Source organism: Photinus pyralis, unplaced genomic scaffold, assembly GCF_008802855.1.
Source record: "Photinus pyralis isolate 1611_PpyrPB1 unplaced genomic scaffold, Ppyr1.3 Ppyr1.4_LG2, whole genome shotgun sequence".
In the NCBI taxonomy this organism is placed as follows: Eukaryota; Metazoa; Arthropoda; class Insecta; order Coleoptera; family Lampyridae; genus Photinus; species Photinus pyralis.
In genome coordinates this window covers 27,272,198-27,290,388 of record NW_022170403.1, presented here as the reverse complement: position 1 = coordinate 27,290,388, position 18,191 = coordinate 27,272,198, and the positions used below count along the sequence as shown (strand labels likewise).

The 18,191-nt window shown below is 36.3% G+C and overlaps 1 protein-coding gene and 2 long non-coding RNA genes across 7 annotated transcripts; 2 read left to right on the top strand and 1 right to left on the bottom strand.

Moving 5' to 3' along the window:
• Window positions 1-4,007: 4,007 nt before the first annotated feature.
• On the top strand, window positions 4,008-5,808 carry LOC116162776. Of its 2 annotated transcripts, XR_004143609.1 has the most exons (4): window positions 4,008-4,175; window positions 4,248-4,447; window positions 4,509-4,700; window positions 5,537-5,808. It is a non-coding gene; the product is annotated as an uncharacterized LOC116162776 (long non-coding RNA). The 2 variants fall into 2 exon arrangements; XR_004143608.1 differs by having other exon boundaries at window positions 4,008-4,447.
• Window positions 5,809-7,726: 1,918 nt separating this feature from the next.
• LOC116162775 lies at window positions 7,727-8,961 on the top strand. 3 transcript variants are annotated; one of them, XM_031476477.1, is made up of 2 exons: window positions 7,727-7,824; window positions 7,886-8,961. In XM_031476477.1, exon 2 carries the CDS (start codon window positions 7,994-7,996, stop codon window positions 8,858-8,860), a length of 867 nt encoding a protein of 288 aa, XP_031332337.1. In that variant the 5' UTR covers window positions 7,727-7,824; window positions 7,886-7,993; the 3' UTR covers window positions 8,861-8,961. The 3 variants fall into 3 exon arrangements, with proteins under 3 accessions (XP_031332337.1, XP_031332335.1, XP_031332336.1); XM_031476475.1 differs by having other exon boundaries at window positions 7,727-7,827; XM_031476476.1 differs by having other exon boundaries at window positions 7,727-7,831.
• A 638-nt stretch (window positions 8,962-9,599) lies between these two features.
• LOC116164421 lies at window positions 9,600-16,250 on the bottom strand. Of its 2 annotated transcripts, XR_004143898.1 has the most exons (4): window positions 13,340-16,250; window positions 12,094-12,289; window positions 10,144-10,218; window positions 9,600-10,074 (listed from the first exon to the last, which is right to left on the bottom strand). It is a non-coding gene; the product is annotated as an uncharacterized LOC116164421 (long non-coding RNA). The 2 variants fall into 2 exon arrangements; XR_004143897.1 differs by lacking the exon at window positions 12,094-12,289.
• Window positions 16,251-18,191: the final 1,941 nt, after the last annotated feature.

Sequence of the window (18,191 nt, the reverse complement as noted above, 5' to 3'; positions counted from 1 at the left end):
ATAGGATTGAGCGTTGAGTAGCATGGACAGTGCCTTTAGGTCTTGGGCGACGTCGAGTATTCGGGACAGTCTGGTCTGGTCGTACTCGCCTCGGGCGTACCAGTCGGCCATCGCGTGCATTACGATGTGCTTAATATTGAGGGTCTGGGTGTGCCACGCGTGGTGTAAAATAATGGCCGAGTTCGGATGATTGCCGAGGAATATAGGAATGAGATTTGTGAATAATTCCTGCCGTAGCATCGTGACCGGACCGTTGATTTGCATCAGAGTCAATATTAAAACGTCCGGACAGTTTTGTAAAGGAACTTTAAACAATTCTTGCACTTGCGCGTAGTACCCGCACTCCGAGATCGTCAACAACAATTCCACTAAATTTAAATTGCGCCAGTTGCTCAACTCCTTGCTGTCCTGTTCGGGAGGCGTCTTTAGTATGTCGACAGGCACTGATAAGAACGGATAGTCGGCGAAGCAAAACACGTCCGAGTTTTTCAAAATCTGTTGCATTAAACTAAACTGTCCCTCGACGTTCGTCCACCTTCGGTATAGGTGATCGACGGGGAACGTTTCGGGATGAAAGCCGACGTTTTTCAAGCCCAAACGAAGTGCACTTAAAAGCATGATAAGGCCCTGCCTGTCTTTTATTACGAATTCCGAATGGTCCAGCTCGAGAATTACGCTACTCCATTGTAACGTAGGACAGACCTCCTTTTGGCGAAAGAAAAAAATAAATAAGTAGCCGCAGAGCTCGTCTCAAACTTATGCTTTCATTCAAAGTGAGTTCGGAACTCTAAATATAAGCGCAGGCGCGATAAAAGTGACCATTTCCTTGTCTTATACACATACAGGGTGATTCCTATAGTACCTGCCACCGTTTGGGAGCGTATAGGGGGTGCCTAGGGGAGTATTTTGATATAGGACACTTGGGGTCGGAAATCTAAAATAAGGGTGCCAGAGCCAAATTTACCTTCTGGAATTTAGCGCCTGTAGGTAGGCAACCCAACCGGCCGGCGGTGCACACGGAGCGATCTCAGGCGGCGATGTGTGGCTGACACTTGATCAGAATTTTGTTTAAACCCACGAAATCCCGTCTGCAACGACGCGTATCAAGTGAATAAACCAGAGACTTGCTATAACTAGACTGCGCTTAACGTATCTAAGGTGTTGTCGACACAGTATGCAACACACAATGCACCGCGGGGCAAAAATCGCTGAGATGATTTATGCAATATAATGAAATAAGCTGTTATTTTAGATGTTCCGTTCATTAATCATTCTCGTGATTAGCTCGAATTAGTGAACAGATAAATTTCTGTTGAGAATAAACCAATAAACTTAGGTTAACTTGTGCGTATCAACATGTACTCTGTCGATACATTTTTAAATAATATGCTGATTTTCAACGGATAAAAGTTTAAAGGGCCAATGGAGCAGAGCCATTCGAAGAGGAAAATTTGCTCCCACCATAGTGGATTTGCGGGGAATGAAGCCGATTTTAGAAAGGTACCTACGAAGGTGTTAAACAATAATGCAATACCGAGCGTTTTCGACTTTCCCATTCACTTAAAATAACGTAGAACTATTGTTCGACATCCTTTACCAGCAAGATAACGGCAATACCTATTTGCCTATTAGCATTGTTTATATAATTTCTATTAGGTATAGACGTAACTAAGTACTTACTGGTACTAAGTATATTTCAGGTTTTGTTACAAGAAAAATAGCTAAGTCTGTTAAATGTTCCATATGTGCAGATGCGATATTCGCTTCAGAGAGTCATTCAAAGCTTTTAACTAGAAAAAATCGTGGAGGATTGTTGCACGTATCAAGCGATGCATTAAAAATTTGCCAAATTGCTGAAAATGTGTTCAGGTTTTTCATTCAATCCACACCACACCGCGTTGTAAACAAAATGGTTATCAGCAGTCTAAGAAAAATAAATAACAGTTACAGCCCATTTGGGTTTTTGCCTTTTGGATAGGCATTATATTGAATCAAAATCCGCTAAATAATCATATCTTACTACTTACATCTTTAGTTTTAAGAGTATATTTTCCCATGCGTGTTCACCACCAAAATACACATATAAATCAAATTAGGACTAGAGTAAGGCAGTTATATACCAATTTAGTTCAAATAAAATACCAATAAATTCGATTAAAACAGTTAACAGCTATATGTTATGTTTTTTTGCTACTAAAATTTAGAATAAATGGCTAAAGCAAGCTGCAGAACGTACGTCTGCCCCGCGATGAACAGTTGGTTGCCTATCCTATCTTGACAACAGGCGTTTATAGTAAAATCTACGTTACGCGCGGTCTAGTTATAACAAGTCTCTGATTGTAAGCAATGCTACGGCTGAGCGCCAACGTGCGTAGCGACGTCACAGCAACGTGGCGGTCATTCGAAACTTTTCAAACGCCGTTCATTTTAAAATCGTGTTTGCTAATCACAACGATTTCTCTTGACAAAAAAATGAGTACCACTAATTTTTTTAATGTGCTTGGAGTTCATTTTCAAGGTTTTTGAAAAAACGCGGAAAACCCAATTCAAGCACAAACTTTTTTGTGAAAATCACTTTGCGGAAACTGATTTTAAAACCCATCTTAAAATCCGACTGAAATCTGATACTATACCAATACCATATGTGGCTACAGATCAATCTGCATCTAGTCCAATTTGAAGATTTTAACGCCGAAGAAAACCTATTCAAAGCTGACCCGAGAATGCAATAATGAAATATGTGAAGATATTCAATTTTCTAACGAGGCCAATGTTTTTTTGGATGCAATTACTAATATGCCTTCGTCATCTCTAAAACGCAAATTATTTAGTGCTTCTGAAGATTCTCCTAGAGAAAAGAAGTTAAAGATTTCATTACAAACATACAAAAATCATTTTAAGAACCACACACGAAAAATATCTAGATTATGTAAGAAAGTTCAGTCGCTGCAAGAAAAGGGAAAAATTGAAAATATATTTTCATCATTTCGCTTTCCATCTACCAATTCCAAAACCATCGCAAAAATGCAAGCGAAAAAAATTGTTCTTTGGCGTTGTATTACAAATCTTCTACGGCATATAAATTCTTACGACGGCAAGGAGTAATATTGCCAGCTCCATCAACTATTCGAACGTGGCTTGGAAAATCGAAGTTTAGACCTGGCTTTAATGTAATGTATTTTAAACAAATTGCAAAAAAAAAATGTTTTTGCTTCTGATGAGGAAAAAACCTGTTCTGTGTCTTTTGATGAAATGTCCATTATGGAGAAACTTGAATACAATAAATACATGATTTGGTAGAAGGATTTGAAGATTTTGGCCAACTACAACCAGATTTCGAACAATCAAATCGTACCAAAAACACTGCAAAGTGCGCTTTGGTGTTTTTGGCACGGGGAATTTACTCGCCGTGGAAGGTTCCCATTGCTTACTTCCTGTCCCATTCATCCGGGATCATTTTCCCTGCATTATTTCCTAACATGGATGTTTCAATTTTTATATTAAATTACATTATGTATATCTGTAGATAGGTAAGTATAATTTTGTTTTATTTCAGGAACTATGCCGAAGAATTATATAAGAAAAACTACGCGCCAAAATTGGAGCGAACTCTCAATGATCAACGCATTAGATGCTGTAAAAAATGGCATGCAGTATAAAACAGCGAGTAAACAATTCTCCGTGCCGATTATGGCTTTAAAAAGACGAGCTAAGGGAAAAAACCTTTGTCAGCCCCCAGGTCAGTTACAAACAAGATCAGGGAGAGCGGTTAAGTTCCCAGCGAAGTTTAACGAGTTTGTTACCGCTACGCTGGAGGAGAAGTACTGTGGCGACCGCCGGAGACTACGCAACAACGTCGTCTGATTGGGCCGCGCGGTCAGCCACTAGCGTGCAAGCCCGACCATTTAAATACCCGCCACAGGCGAGCACAAAGTAGTAGTTTTCGATCGCGCTTCGCTTCAACTTCATCTTCCGATCCAGCCGACCTGCAGTCAGCACCAGCCACACCGCCGCTTAAGCCTATGTCACATTATCAAACAGTTTGACAAACTGGTTTGATCAAACTCGACTAGTGACGTCACCGATGCAGTTTGAGCAAACTTCCTATTTTTTAGAAGTGCCTCTATTTCAATCAGTCAGTTTGATGTGAGCTGTGCTGTAATTGGTTAGTTCAAGTAAGTTAAAAACGGCGCGAACGAATTGATTTCCGACGACGACCTACATAACCTGATTGTGTTGATTATTAGCTGCAACAAGTACTTTTTCGTTATTGTTAATTTGAAATGACACCTGGATGGAGCAAAGAACAAGTGTCCTTTTTGATTGATTTATACCAGGATAGAGACGGTCTCTATAACGTTAAAATGCCAATGTACCACAATAAACAAGGCAGGGGCACTTGAGGAAATTGTGAGAAGTATGCAGGAAGTTCGACCAAAAATAACAAGTATGTGATTGTTTATAACTATAGTAAATGTATTTTATCATTGATTGTATTTTATATTTAGCCAATGATGTTAAAACAAAAATTAATTCTTTGCGGACACAATTTAACAAAGAAATCGGTAAACTACGAGGCAAGCGGCAAGCCCAGTGGTGCTGGAGCAGAGGTTGTTAAAGTAAATTTGAACAATTGCTGTTCTTGGCAGACCATTATAGAGAAGGAAGACGAAAACTTAGACAATACTCTAATACCAGAAGTAAGTTCATTTAGTAAATATTTAATTTAGATATGTCATAACTTAAGTAATTAATTACATAACATGATTATTAACAGAATCTTGTTGCCATGCTACTGCTCCATTGGTGTTAAAATATTCTTGGTATACTAAACGAATTTGTTGTGATGTTGTAGCGGTTCGATTTCCTCCTTGCCGTACCACATTCTGTAAATGACACGTTACATCTTCAATATTGGAAATGTATTTGGGTGATACGGTAATTAAATAATTATGTAAAATGCAACACACTTTCGTAATCATTTCTACTTTTTCGACATTTACAAGTACATTCATTGTATGTAACAAAATCCGAAATTTGTTATTTAATATACCGAATGCATTTTCGACAACTCTTCGAGATCGGCAAATTCGGTAATTAAATATACGTTGCTCATTGGAAAGACCGTGAAGTTTGTATGGTTTCATGATGTTTTGCTTCAGTGGGGAAGCATCATCTGCCACAAACACATGTGGGATTTCTTTATTTCTTCCTGGCAAAGCTTGAGGAGGTGGAAAGTTCAGCGTATCAGTATTAATTGCATATGCCAAAGGGCTCCTTTGAAATATACCTCCATCACTTATTCTGCCATTTCTGCCTATGTCACTTATTAAAAATTTATAATCTTCATCACTACAGCTAAAAGAACAATACTATCTGTTCCTTTATAATTGTGAAAAAAGGATCGAAATGTGGTATGTTTTCTGTCCATCGCTTCCAAGCAGTTTGGATAATTCCAGTTTTCGTAAAATTTGTCCGATACTGCTTTCCATTCTTCTTGCGTCTGTGGGGCCTCTAATATTAAATTAAATTTCAGATAGATGGCTCAGCTGAGGATGAAGATGGCGCCAGCACATCTGCATCGGGTGAAATACCAATCCACCAATCAAAACGAAAAGGTGCACCTCTACGCAATCCTCCCTCTGGAAAAAGACGAGCAGAGAGTGATGCTGCTCTTCCTGTGTTTGAAGAAATTGGGAATGCAATAAAAAAATTACTGGTGAGCAGGATGATCAATGGGGAATATTTGGGAAATTTGTAGCAGACAAAACAAAGGATATAGCAGATGAAAAAATTGGAAAACAGTGCAAGCGGAAAATAATTATGACTCTTTTAGAGTACCAAGAACAAGATGATTGCAATTAATTGTGTTTAATGTAAATTAAAACTTAATAAATGTTTAGGTATATAATGAATTTGTTTTTGGTTTGTTGTGCCGCCACATATGGCATAAACTTTATTTGCTAATTATATCTGCTGTGATACTAACCCTTAAATATTCTCCTTCTAAGCGTGTAACAATGGCATTCAGCACTTCATTAATAATAAAATTACACTTAGAGTATTATGTGCAATTCTCGTTGCAAAACTTAAACTTCTCAAAGTTTCACCAGTTGGTAAGTATCGAAGAGTGTTAGAGGATTGGCAACACTGCAATGTTGAGTGATGCAAAAACGTGTACTTAACGATTGGCGATTATTAAAATAAGTTCAAGCAGGATCTTATTATTTATTTATTAACAAAAACCAAAGCATGGCGCAGTCGGAGTTGTGAGTAGCCTACAGTAATAGAAAACAAAAATAGCAGCAGGTCAGTGACTGGATTAGTCTAATCCCGGACCCGGACCCAAATGAAATATCGGTTCCGGTTCTGTTTATATTTAAGCGAAAATATTTATAACGGTTCCGGTCCGGTTTCGGTTCTAAAAGGAAATAACGGTTTGGTTCTGCGCATTTTTTTCGGTCCATAACGGTTATTTGCGGTTCTAGTCTTTTAGAAAGTATGGCATTCAAAAAATTCATTATAACAACGTGATTTGTTAATTAATAGGTGTGAAGAAAAAGCCATGAATACCAAAACGTGACGTATCGTATAATTTATAACGACAAGGGGAATAAAGGAGGAAGAGGGAAATGCGTATTTACACTTTATTACTAAAAAACAGAAAATTTTATTTTATAAAACCTCGCCCCTCCTTTTTTATTTAGTGGCTAAATTAGCGCCACCGCCACTCGTAATGCCTTCAATTTCGACACCTTATTAAAAATGTATAATCCACCGATGGCAATCATAGACTAATATTTTATCAATTTTCAGGACGTGGTTGCCGGCGCGTCCTTCAACTTTCAATAACCTGTTAAGAACCGTAAAAAACCGAAAAGAACCGAAAAAAGTAATATGGGTTCCGGTTCTCAATACGTTTCCATTTCTGAAGGAATAACGGTTTCGGTTCGGTTTTCGATCCAGAAAAAAATAACGGTTTCGGTCCGGTTTTCGGTTCTTTTTCGGTCCGGTCCGGGTCCCTGGAATAAACCCAGGGCCGGCGCTAGCAATTTAGCCGCCCCGTGCAAATTTAACTTTGCCGCCCCCCCCCCCAAACCGCCAACCAATAATTTACAATTCACCTAAAGACTAAAACTATATACTATAAACAATAGATACGATAAATCAACATACCTGTGTTATTTATCGAGTTCGTCAGGATTTACAAACGTTTCGGCGAGTGTTTCGGATTCGCGAATTTCGTTATTATCGCGATTTTTAGAAGATTCTCCGAATTCACGTTCCGTTTCGTAATCGTCTTGTAATCTTTAATATTTATTTAGCGCATCGCTTTGTTTTCGTTTTTCATTTTCGAGAATCGCTTTTCGTTTGCGATACTGAGCACCAGAAAGACGATGTCGTTTTTCGGACATGTTTATGCCGTATACTAAGCGTTGCGAAATCCACTGATTAAGTGATATATAAAAATTAGAAAAATATCAACAATCAACGACGCGACAGTACTTGCTGAAGTAACTATGGACACTAACGAAAATTAAGAAAATTTGTAATCTACACCTAGGTATTTATACGTACTTCTTTGAATAATACAATGGCACCATTGAGTTGTCGCGAAAATTTACAAAATCGTGAGACGTGAACCGTGATAACTGATATGTTATGACTATACATAATTAAAAAAGGAAGTAGGTATAGTAAGCCGTTAAGTGGTAACACTAAATAAAGTAATATAATACAAATATAACAGCTTCTTTGTGTTTGTAATAGGGTCTCATTTCCCTGTGTCATTTATCTGAAATTCCAGGCAGATGTGAAGCGATTGTTGTTTGTGATTATTGGTGGTTATGAAATTTAATAATTATTATGATTTTATTTAAAACAGATTTTGCCGCCCCTTCACATTTTGCCGCCCCGTGCGAGTGCACGGGATGCACGGTCCTTAGCGCCGGCCCTGAATAAACCCAACACAAAGGTTAAAAACAGCAGCAAAATGGTGGATAAGGCAAACAGTTTCCATCAGTTGGCATCCGCAAAACCACCTACTGAAATGAGTTTTGAGGGTAACTTAGCCGATAATTGGGTGTTTTTTAGGCAAAAATTTGCAATATACCTAAAGGCAACAACGCTGGAAAAAGAAGAAGATTCGTCCAAAGCGGCACTTCTACTAAACATGGTTGGTGACCGAGTCATACAAATATACAACAATTTAGTCTTTGAAAAACCAGAAGACAAGGATTCGTATACGAAAATATTTGACAAATTGAACGAATATTTCATACCTACCAAAAATGTTACGTATGAAAGAAACGTCTTTTTTACTAGAGAGATGGGGATCGATGAAACGGTGGATGAGTATGTCAACGCATTGCGACATCTTAGCAGTTCGTGTGAATTTCAAGATTTAACTGACAGTCTAATAAAAGACAGGTTAGTCTTGGGCATTCAAGACAGAAGTGTAAAAGACCGATTGTTTCGAGAGTCAAATGTGGACTTGAAGAAAGCGATTGAAATTTGCAAGGCGTCCGAGCTAGCACGAAAGCAGATACAGCAGTTATCTTCCGCAAAGGTAGATGTAGTCCGAGATGTAGTCAAACAGCACAAGAAGTACGGATCGGGAACAGCAGGGCATAAGCAAACAAACAGAGGGAAAACTCAAGCAAACCCACAACCGAGGGAGGTACCGAAGAAAGACGGATGTTATTGTTGCGGAGGCGACCATCCCCGTGACAAGCTGATGTGTCCCGCTAGATCAGCTGTTTGTAATAAATGTAAGAAGGTAGGTCATTATGCCAGAGTATGTAAATCTATCAATACAATTACGTGTAATACAGTCTCTAACAACATTAAAAAGCTTTAAACGCGCATTAATATCATACCTACTGGAGAAGGAATTTTATTCCCTTGAAGAATATTTTAATTCGTTGTAATGTCTTGTATGTTTTATATGTAACAATGTAAATTTTGACATGTCCTATATTACATTTATGTAATCTATTGGAAATAAATAAACTTCAAGGTTTAAACTTCACGTTGCTGTAAAAAGTGACGAACAAGAATTATTTGTAGGTAATATTAGTAATTACGTAGGTAATAGTTGGTTACAAAAATGTACACTCAATGACAGTCACGATGTAGTATTTAAATTAGATACAGGTGCAGCAGCAAATATTTTACCATTACCTACATGTTTTTAACAAATTAAATGTGCATGGTTTAAAGCCATCGAGGGCTAGACTTACTGGTTATAATAATGATGAAATTGAAGTTAAAGGAATGTGCAAAATAAAAACTGTAGTCAATAATATACACAGCTTTATAGAATATCAAATTGTGAATACAGAAAATTGCCCAATACTATTAGTCCGGGAGCCAGTTGGCAGATTTGCCGACCAATTGGAAATGCAGCCTCCAACTCGCTCTAAAAAAGCAAGAATCAAATTAACAAAGTTGTAATTTGTTACAACAATAGTTTACTGTATCAGTTTTATAAAAAAAATAGTCCGCTGGAGTTTCCGCGGTGGAAAAGTCATCAGCTGACGGCCACAAAATACGGACGCATATCATCTTTCGTGAACCAGCTGATGACTTTCCCACCATGGAAATTGCAGCGGAGTATTTTTTTCTCAAAACTGATGTAGTAAACTATTATTTCACCAAAATTCAGCTTTCTTACTTTAATTTTATCTAACGTTTTTTTTTTACATGTTTATCCAATCAGCTGACGTATAATCCACCGCGGTGCAGTCAGCTGACTATTTTTTTTCATTTATACATAGGCTAATAAACGAGCCTACAAAGATTCATCTTTCTTACTATGATTTTAAGTTTATTTTTATTATACATGCGTGGGTGGCTGCTACGGCTACCCCCACCGCTATCTAGCCAGCTGACGTTTATTTCGTTAATCAGTGCATCTAAATAGACGCCAAAAAAAATTTCCAGCTTTCTTACTATAACGACCCTCAAATGTCAGCTGGCTCCCGGACTATAGGTTTAGATGCTTGTTGTACATTTCAATTGATTGTAAGGGCAAAGGTGAATTCTATTGAAGCCGACCCAAAGTTGCCATACCTGAAAGAAATTATAGATAAGTATAAAAATTGTTTTAAAGGGTTAGGATGCTTGAAAAATTATACTCACCATATAACTGTTGATCCTGGAGTCCAGCCGGTAATACATGCAGCCAGGAAAGTTCCGTTTGCCATACAGGGTGATCTGAAAAGAAAGTTAGATCAGTTGGAAACAGATTGTGTTGTGAGTAAAGTTACACAACCTACAAATTGGGTCAATTCATTAGTTATTGTTTTTAATAATAATAATAATAATAATAATAATAAAGTTTATTGTGTTTAGGTAATCAACAAGAATTACATACACTCGTCATCAAATATATTTCTAAATTGTAACCTATAGCATCAAACTAAAATCGAAATTTATAAATTCATCCGTGGAGTAAAAGGCGTGAGCTAAAAGAACATTTTTAATACAGCGATTAAATTCTCGGTTGGATAGTGTAGTGTAGTTTTAAAAAAGATAAATCACTAAGATTATGCTTAGATCCAACAAATTTAAATACAGCCATTAAAAGAGAACATTTTAAAATTCCCACCATAGATGAAATTTTAAGCAAAGTAAGTGGTGCAAAATTTTTCTTAACGATTGATTGTAGTAGTGGCTTTTGACAGATCAAATTAGATCATGAAAGTTCCCTTTTATGCACTTTTAACACACCTTTTGGACGTTACAAGTTTAATAGGCTACCTTACGGTATATGTTCAGCTCCTGAGGTTTTTACAAAAGTAGTAAGACAAATGTTTGATTCAGTTGAAGGGGTGGACGTGTATGTAGATGGTATAATAATATGGGGTAAAGACATAGAAAAGCATAATCGTAGGTTAGAAACAGTGTTTAAAATTGCAGTAGAAAATGACCTAAAATTTAACTTGGATAAGTGTAAATTTGGTCTAACTGAAATTATTTATATGGGTTATAGGGTAACGAGTGAAGGTATATTACCCGATTTAAATAAATGTGAAGCTATAAAAATATTCAAGTTCCAAATGATAAAAAAGGTATTGAACGTTTATTAGGAATGATACAGTATTTAGCAAAACATATTCCTAGTTGCAGTATAGTCACAGCACCTCTTAGAGAGTTGTTGAAAAAAGATGTGGAATTTCAGTGGAACCCAGAACAGCAAAATGCACTCGAAGAAATTAAAAAAATTTTAGTTAACCCTCCAATGTTATACCATTTTGATATACAGGGTGGTGCCTAGCGCAACGCAGCATAGGGATTTCAATGGTAATTTCTTTATAGTCAATTACTAGCTCCCCTAATTATTGTGTAGCAAAAGTCTAAATAAGCTTTTTTAGAGAAAAAAATACTGCATCTGTTCATACTTTTAGTTATAATTTTCCATTTTTCAAAACCGTAGAAATCGACAAAATAAAAAGGTTCATTTTACAATAAATCAAATATGCCTTGGAATTACCTAAAAAACGGCGATCACGTTTCATTATTTGCCTTTGACGTATATTAAATTTATACTTGTTTATAAATTAGTTAAAGAACTGCAAGTGCAATAACGTTCAAAATGTCCGTCAAAACCATCAGGAAAACGACAATACATTCAACGTTTTGGCTGCAGTAGCGGAAAATCCGAATATAAGTTTAGGAACAAATCTGCTTCAAATCAGTTTTTTTCTTCGATTATGTAGGTACTCTGATTCTCTCTGATAAACAAATAGTATCTGATGCAGATGCAGCATACATTCTCTAAAAAAACATTACCCTAAGATGCCTTTTATTGCGTCGGTTAGTTGAAACAGAATTAAATATGAAGATCGTTCGACGTCAAACAACCATAACTTAGATGCGATGCGCTTGTAGTTTGTTAAAAGATTCCAAAGCATCACTGATTTATAAAAATGTAATTTTTTATTTTATCGATTTCTACGGTTTTGAAAAATGGAAAATTATAACTAAAAGTATGAACAGGTGCAGTATTTTTTTCTCTAAAAAAAAACTTATTTAGACTTTTGCTCTAAAATAATTAGGGGAGCTAGTAATTGACTATAAAGAAATTACCATTGAAATCCTTATGCTGCGTTGCGCTAGGCACCACCCTGTAGAAAAACCATTAACAATTTCATGTGATGCCTCGCAAAATGGGTGCGCAGCTGTTCTACTACAGGGAAGCAAACCAGTGGCGTATATGTCACGAGCCTTTACACCAACACAGATAGGGTATGCTCAAATCGAGAAAGAGATGTTAGCCATACTCCTAGAATATGAAAAATTTCATCAATATATATACGGACGTACAGATGTCACGATAGACACAGATCATAATCCTTTAATCACAATATATAAAAAGCCTTTAACTTTGGCACCAGCTCGCTTACAGAGAATGTTGATTAAATTACAGCAGTACTCGTTTAATCTAAAATATAAAAAAGGAACAGAACTTTTCATAGCTGACACTTTGTCAAGGTCGTTCAGTAGTAATGGAGTCCAAGATGAGCCCGAAAATGAATATGATGCTCAGCTTTGTGTCATTGTAGATAACTTACCAATAACAGAAAGAAAGTTAAATGATTTTAAAATTAAAACTATGGAAGATTCTCTTTTAGTAGATTTGATTAAAATAATTCAGAAAGGTTTTCCAGAGAATAAAAAAGAATTACCAGAACATTTACATAAATTTTGGTCATTTAGGGAAGATTTAAATATTTCCAATAATTTGTTGTTCAAGGGTAATAAACTCTTTGTTCCAAGTAGTTTGAGAGCCGAAATGCTAAACAGAATACATTACGCACATTTAGGTAAAGAAAAGTGTTAGAACTTAGCACGGGAAGTATTATTTTGGCCAGGCATGTCACGCGATATAGATGATATAATAGAATTGTGTGATACATGTACATCTTTACAGAGAAATAATACAAAAGAAACTTTAAAACCTCATGACATACCAGATAACGTTTGCAGCAAGGTTGGTGTTGATATTTTCACATTGTATGAAATAAACTATTTACTAGTAGTAGATTATTTTTCTAAATTTGTTGAACTGAGAAAATTGAATTCACTTAGCGCAGATAGTGTGATAATAATTCTAAAAGAAATCTTGTCCAGACAGGGAATACCTAAAATTGTGTTCTCAGATAATGGTCCTCAGTTCAGCTCTGAACAGTTTGCTAAGTTTAGTAATACGTATGATTTTGCACATCATACGTCAAGTCCCAGATACCCTCAGAGTAATGGCATGGCGGAGCGAACTGTCCAGACTGTTAAAATGATTTTGAAAAAGTGTGTACTAGATAATAAAGATCCTTACCTTGCAATGCTGGAATACCGGAATACTCCTATTTCAAATGAACTTCCTTCACCTTCTAGGATTGAATTCACGTAGACTGCGTGGTATAATACCTGTGACAAATAAAATTTTAGGAAAACAAGTAGTTAGTAATAAGGTAATTAAAAGAACATTCGAAAAACAAAAGGAAAAAGAAAGGGACAGGTATGATAGGAATGCTAGAGATTTGGAAGAGTTGAAAATCAATGATGTAGTTAAAGTTAAGATAGATTTAGAAAGTAAGGATTGGAAAAAAGGTATCACTGTAAATAAAGCCAGCAGGCCAAGATGTTACATTGTAAAATTAGATAGTGGTAGAATCTTAGAGAGAAACAGGAAATTTATAATTAAGATTAGAAAGGTTGAAAATGATTACAAGGATGTGTATCTAGATAGTCATGTTAGCGAATGTGAACCTGTTAGAATTGAGAATAGTATCTTACCTGGTTTGGAGATTACACCACAAAGTAGCGAAGTAACGTCCAGGTCAGGCAGGGTCATTAGAAGACCAAAAAGTTATTCTGAATAATATTATATAATCCTAATGTTCTAATCTTAAGAGAGAGGATGTTAGAGGATTGGCAACACTGCAATGTTGAGTGATGCAAAAACGTGTACTTAACGATTGGCGATTATTAAAATAAGTTCAAGCAGGATCTTATTATTTATTTATTAACAAAAACCAAAGCAAAGAGTAACCATTAATCTGTTAATTATAATAGCCATGTCTACTAAAAACAACATATTTAAAAAAAACCTACCTGTCTTCTGCACTTATACTTTCTCGAAGTCTTGTATTTTGTTTGGCAATGACAGGTCTCATCATATTGAGTAAATTATTAAAAACTATATTATCCATTCGTAGGTAATTTTCCTAGCAATGCAGACCATTAATAGTTCAACTCATTTCTGACCATTGCCAATACACCTCGACCAACACCTTTGTTTCTTTTTAGAAGCCATGACTTTGACCATAACCGTTTTTTCTTGCTAATTTGCCTTTTATAACTATTGTATGTAATTAAGGTTAGCCCCAATAGAGATAACATTGCAACCAATTTTGTATTCATTGTTTTATAAATTTGAAATTATCAAAATACAAACACAACCTCAAATTTTACTGTAGTTTGAAACACAGAACAAAAACAATTTGAACAAACGGAGGTGTTTAGTGTGACCACCTAGTTTGAAACTTTCATCAAATTACAAAATTGTGACGTCAATAGTCCAGTTTGATCAAACTAGTTTATCAAACTGTTTGATAATGTGACATGGGCTTTACGGAACTCCGCCGTTTCATCTTCAGCACGCACGCACCTGTATATATTGCAAATAAATCTATCTACTCTACTAGACAGCATTTTATTTAGCGTCGTCCGATAAACACGTGTCTTACGCACTCTATCCCATCCGACATGCGTTTACAACATAAACTTTGAAATGACGAAGTTTATATAATAAAACAACTACCTATGTGTTTGAGGAACTTGCAATATCGTTAAAGGCTTTAACGTAGGGTTAGGGTTAGTTATGAGTTATATTGAGGCAAATTTTCATTAGAAATTTAGGGTCAAACTACACCTACGTTAAGGACCTGTCGGATTAGCAAGTGTACTATCACAGCTCCCCTTAACATTTTTGTTTATCGATTATTAGCCTTCATAATAAAATAATACACATTCTCCCGAAATAACAGTTTTGATATAAATGGAAGCGAGAAAACGAACGAATCTATTGAATAACAGCGATCGGAAACGTGACCACTTAGCTATATTGTGTAAAGACACTCAACTATAGATACATTCAAAGGAAATGAACAATGCAAATAAAAAAGTTTTCGATCTCTTGAATAAAACATAAAAATGGAGTGCTTACATTTCTAAATTGAAAGTCGACAACACAACAAATGTAATTCTTCCCTTTACCTCACGATCAGATTAATCAAATAAGGCAATGATTCCGGGATAAAGCAATTTGGTTCAGATAGGATTTGGTTAGTTCCATTACTTTGTTGTTTCTTTACTCGAAACTTATATTGCTACAAATTGGTTTTGCAATACCAAACGTGTTCGTTAGTTTCACCTACTTCTAACTCGAGTTGTTAAAGCACAATTCCTCTGTATAAGATAAATGGAAATATTAGTTTACCTCAACCGATTTTATATTGACTGATGGAATGCAAGATAGTTTATAAATAACTGTAATGGCGTTGATAGTTTTAAATGAATTATGACAATTATGTTAATTACTAGGCGTGGAATGAATAATTAAAAAACGATAGCTTTTCTGAAATCGTATCCGGTGTATATGCGGTAAGTTGCGTGTGAAAATTGTGCTCAATTATCTGCAAGAGAGATCAATTTCTGTTTTAATTATAGTTGCAAGCATTTAACTCTAATATGCGAGCGATTTTAGAATATGACCGTGACAATCTTGAATGTTGACTCAAAAATAAAATAAAATATATAAACTTTTACCAATGAGCCAACGGGAGGAAAACGCACTGCTTCACTAAACTGCACACAATTTTCCAACGTGTACAGTTTAGTGAAGTAGTCAGTGTTGATCCTGTTGGCTCATTGTAAGAGTTTTTATATATTTCATTTTTGATTGTTATTTTTAAGTTTCGTATAAAAGAACCAAGCGCAAAAATAAAATACCAACGGAATCAGAAGTAAGTATAAAATAAACAAAGTGGTATTTGCTTGGACTTCCTTTTTTGGATACCTTTCCAACAGAAAGAAACACTGTAGATAGTGTTAACGCCTCTAATGATAGTGACAACGAAAGATCAATTGCTGATAACAATTCCTATAGAGGAACAAATAATAAAGATAAAACTAGTACAGAAACTAGCGCAGGAACTAACGAAACGGAGATATAGAAGGGTCCGTTAACTTGGCCCCCCCACTGAGAGATTTGATAGTCGTATTATTTTGAAATGAATGCGCTCGTTATGCGCTCATATGCGCCACCGATAATAATTCTTGCACCATTATCGTTTTTTAGAAATTCGAAAAAACATTGTGGGGGGGCCAAGTGAACGTAGCCCCCCCAGTACGCATTTTGTCCCCTGTAACTAGGTCACCTGATACATTTGGTTATGCGCTCAATTGCGCCACTTGAATTAAAGCTAGCGCCATTACGGTTAAGCCGTGACAAATTTTCAAAAAGTGGGGGGCCAACTTAACGGTTTTAAAAGTTACTTTTTTTTAACATCTTTTCATACGAAATTGTACTCTCAGGTATGCGCTGAAATGCGCCGTAAAAAGATATCTTTGCGCCATTATTGTTTTTTGGATATCCTTAAATATATTTGGGGGGGGGGCCAAGTGAACGGAATCCCCCATAACGCATTTTGCTACCGGTATTTGTGCCACTTGATACATCTGGTTATGAGCTCAATTGCGCCACTTGAATTAAAGCTAGCGCCATTACGGTTAAGCCATAAAAATTTTTAAAAAGTGGGGGGGGGGCTAACTTAACGTTTTCAAAAGTTACGTTTTTTAACATGTTTTTTCTACTACATCGTACCTTTCATCATGCGCTAAAATGCGCCGTAAACAAAAATCTTGGCGCCATTATATTGTTTCAGAAACACTATACAGGGTGTTTTTTTGGGAGCTTTAGTTAAACGATTCTGGGAAAGTAAAATAGGTAGGTTTTTAAAAATTTGTATTTACGAGTTATTCCGAAGGCCGAATCGATGTAAAATATTTTCAAAATGGACGCACTTCCGGAAATAACTTTTGAAAACGCTAGGTTAGACCCTCCACTTTTTAAAAATTTTTTATGGCTTAACCGTAATGGCGCTAGCTTTAATTCAAGTGGCGCAATTGAGCGCATAACCAAATGTATCAGGTGACCTAGTTACAAGAGGTACTGGGGGGGGGGCTACGTTCACTTGGCCCCCCCAAATGTTTTTTCGGATTTCTAAAAAACGATAATGGCGCAAGAGTTATTATCGGTGGCGCATATGAGCGCATAACGAGCGCATTCATTTAAAAATAATACGACTATCATATCTCTCAGTGGGGGGGGCCAAGTTAACGGACCCGATATAGAACCTCGCACTTCATTTACCGTTTGTGAAAGATCATGAAGCCTACGTTTGGTCCCCTTAGCATTCGACGAGGTTAGACCTGCGACTTCGCCTGACTGACCTATTGATCTTTGCTTGTGGAGTGTTTATCGTGAGGACCGTTGTCGCGGGGATTTTTTCTGAGACATTTGCATTAAGGGTTGTTGATGTACTGATTGTTGCGAGGATCGTTGTTGAGGGCAATGTTGTTCATCTATAGCTGGTTCCTCATCCCCGACTGGTTCGTATTCTAAATCTGCATTAGATTGCGAAACCTGTCCCAGATAGCACAGAAGTCCATTGGACGTGCATTCTTTGTACAGACGTACATGGACGTTTAAATGAAGTACAATGGACGTTTTTTTTGTAAAACGTCCTATGGATGTTTAAAAAACATGTCACATGTACGTACCCGATAGGTGTAATTGGAGAGTCCCAAATTTTTGTTTGTACTATTAGGTACTTAAGGTTAGTTTCATAAGCAATTCGAAAATTGAACAGTATTAATCGATTAATTAATTACTTAATATGGAAAAATTGTAATAATTCTATCCATTTTTCTATCAACCACCGTAACATTAGGTACTTAAATTTTCGAAAACACCATAAATGATTTGTAGCTATTCTATTTTATTCGTTTTAAATAATTTGAACACGCGAACATCGCGCGTTTCATTTAAATCATCTGCCTTGCGCAGATGCGACCACTTAAGACTCACCCGAACACGTGACTGGTTCGCGGTTTGTGCTTGG

Coding starts and splice junctions, on each gene's coding strand:
- LOC116162775 (XM_031476477.1), top strand. CDS start 7,994: ATGGTGGATAAGGCAAACAGTTTCCATCAGTTGGCATCCGCAAAACCA.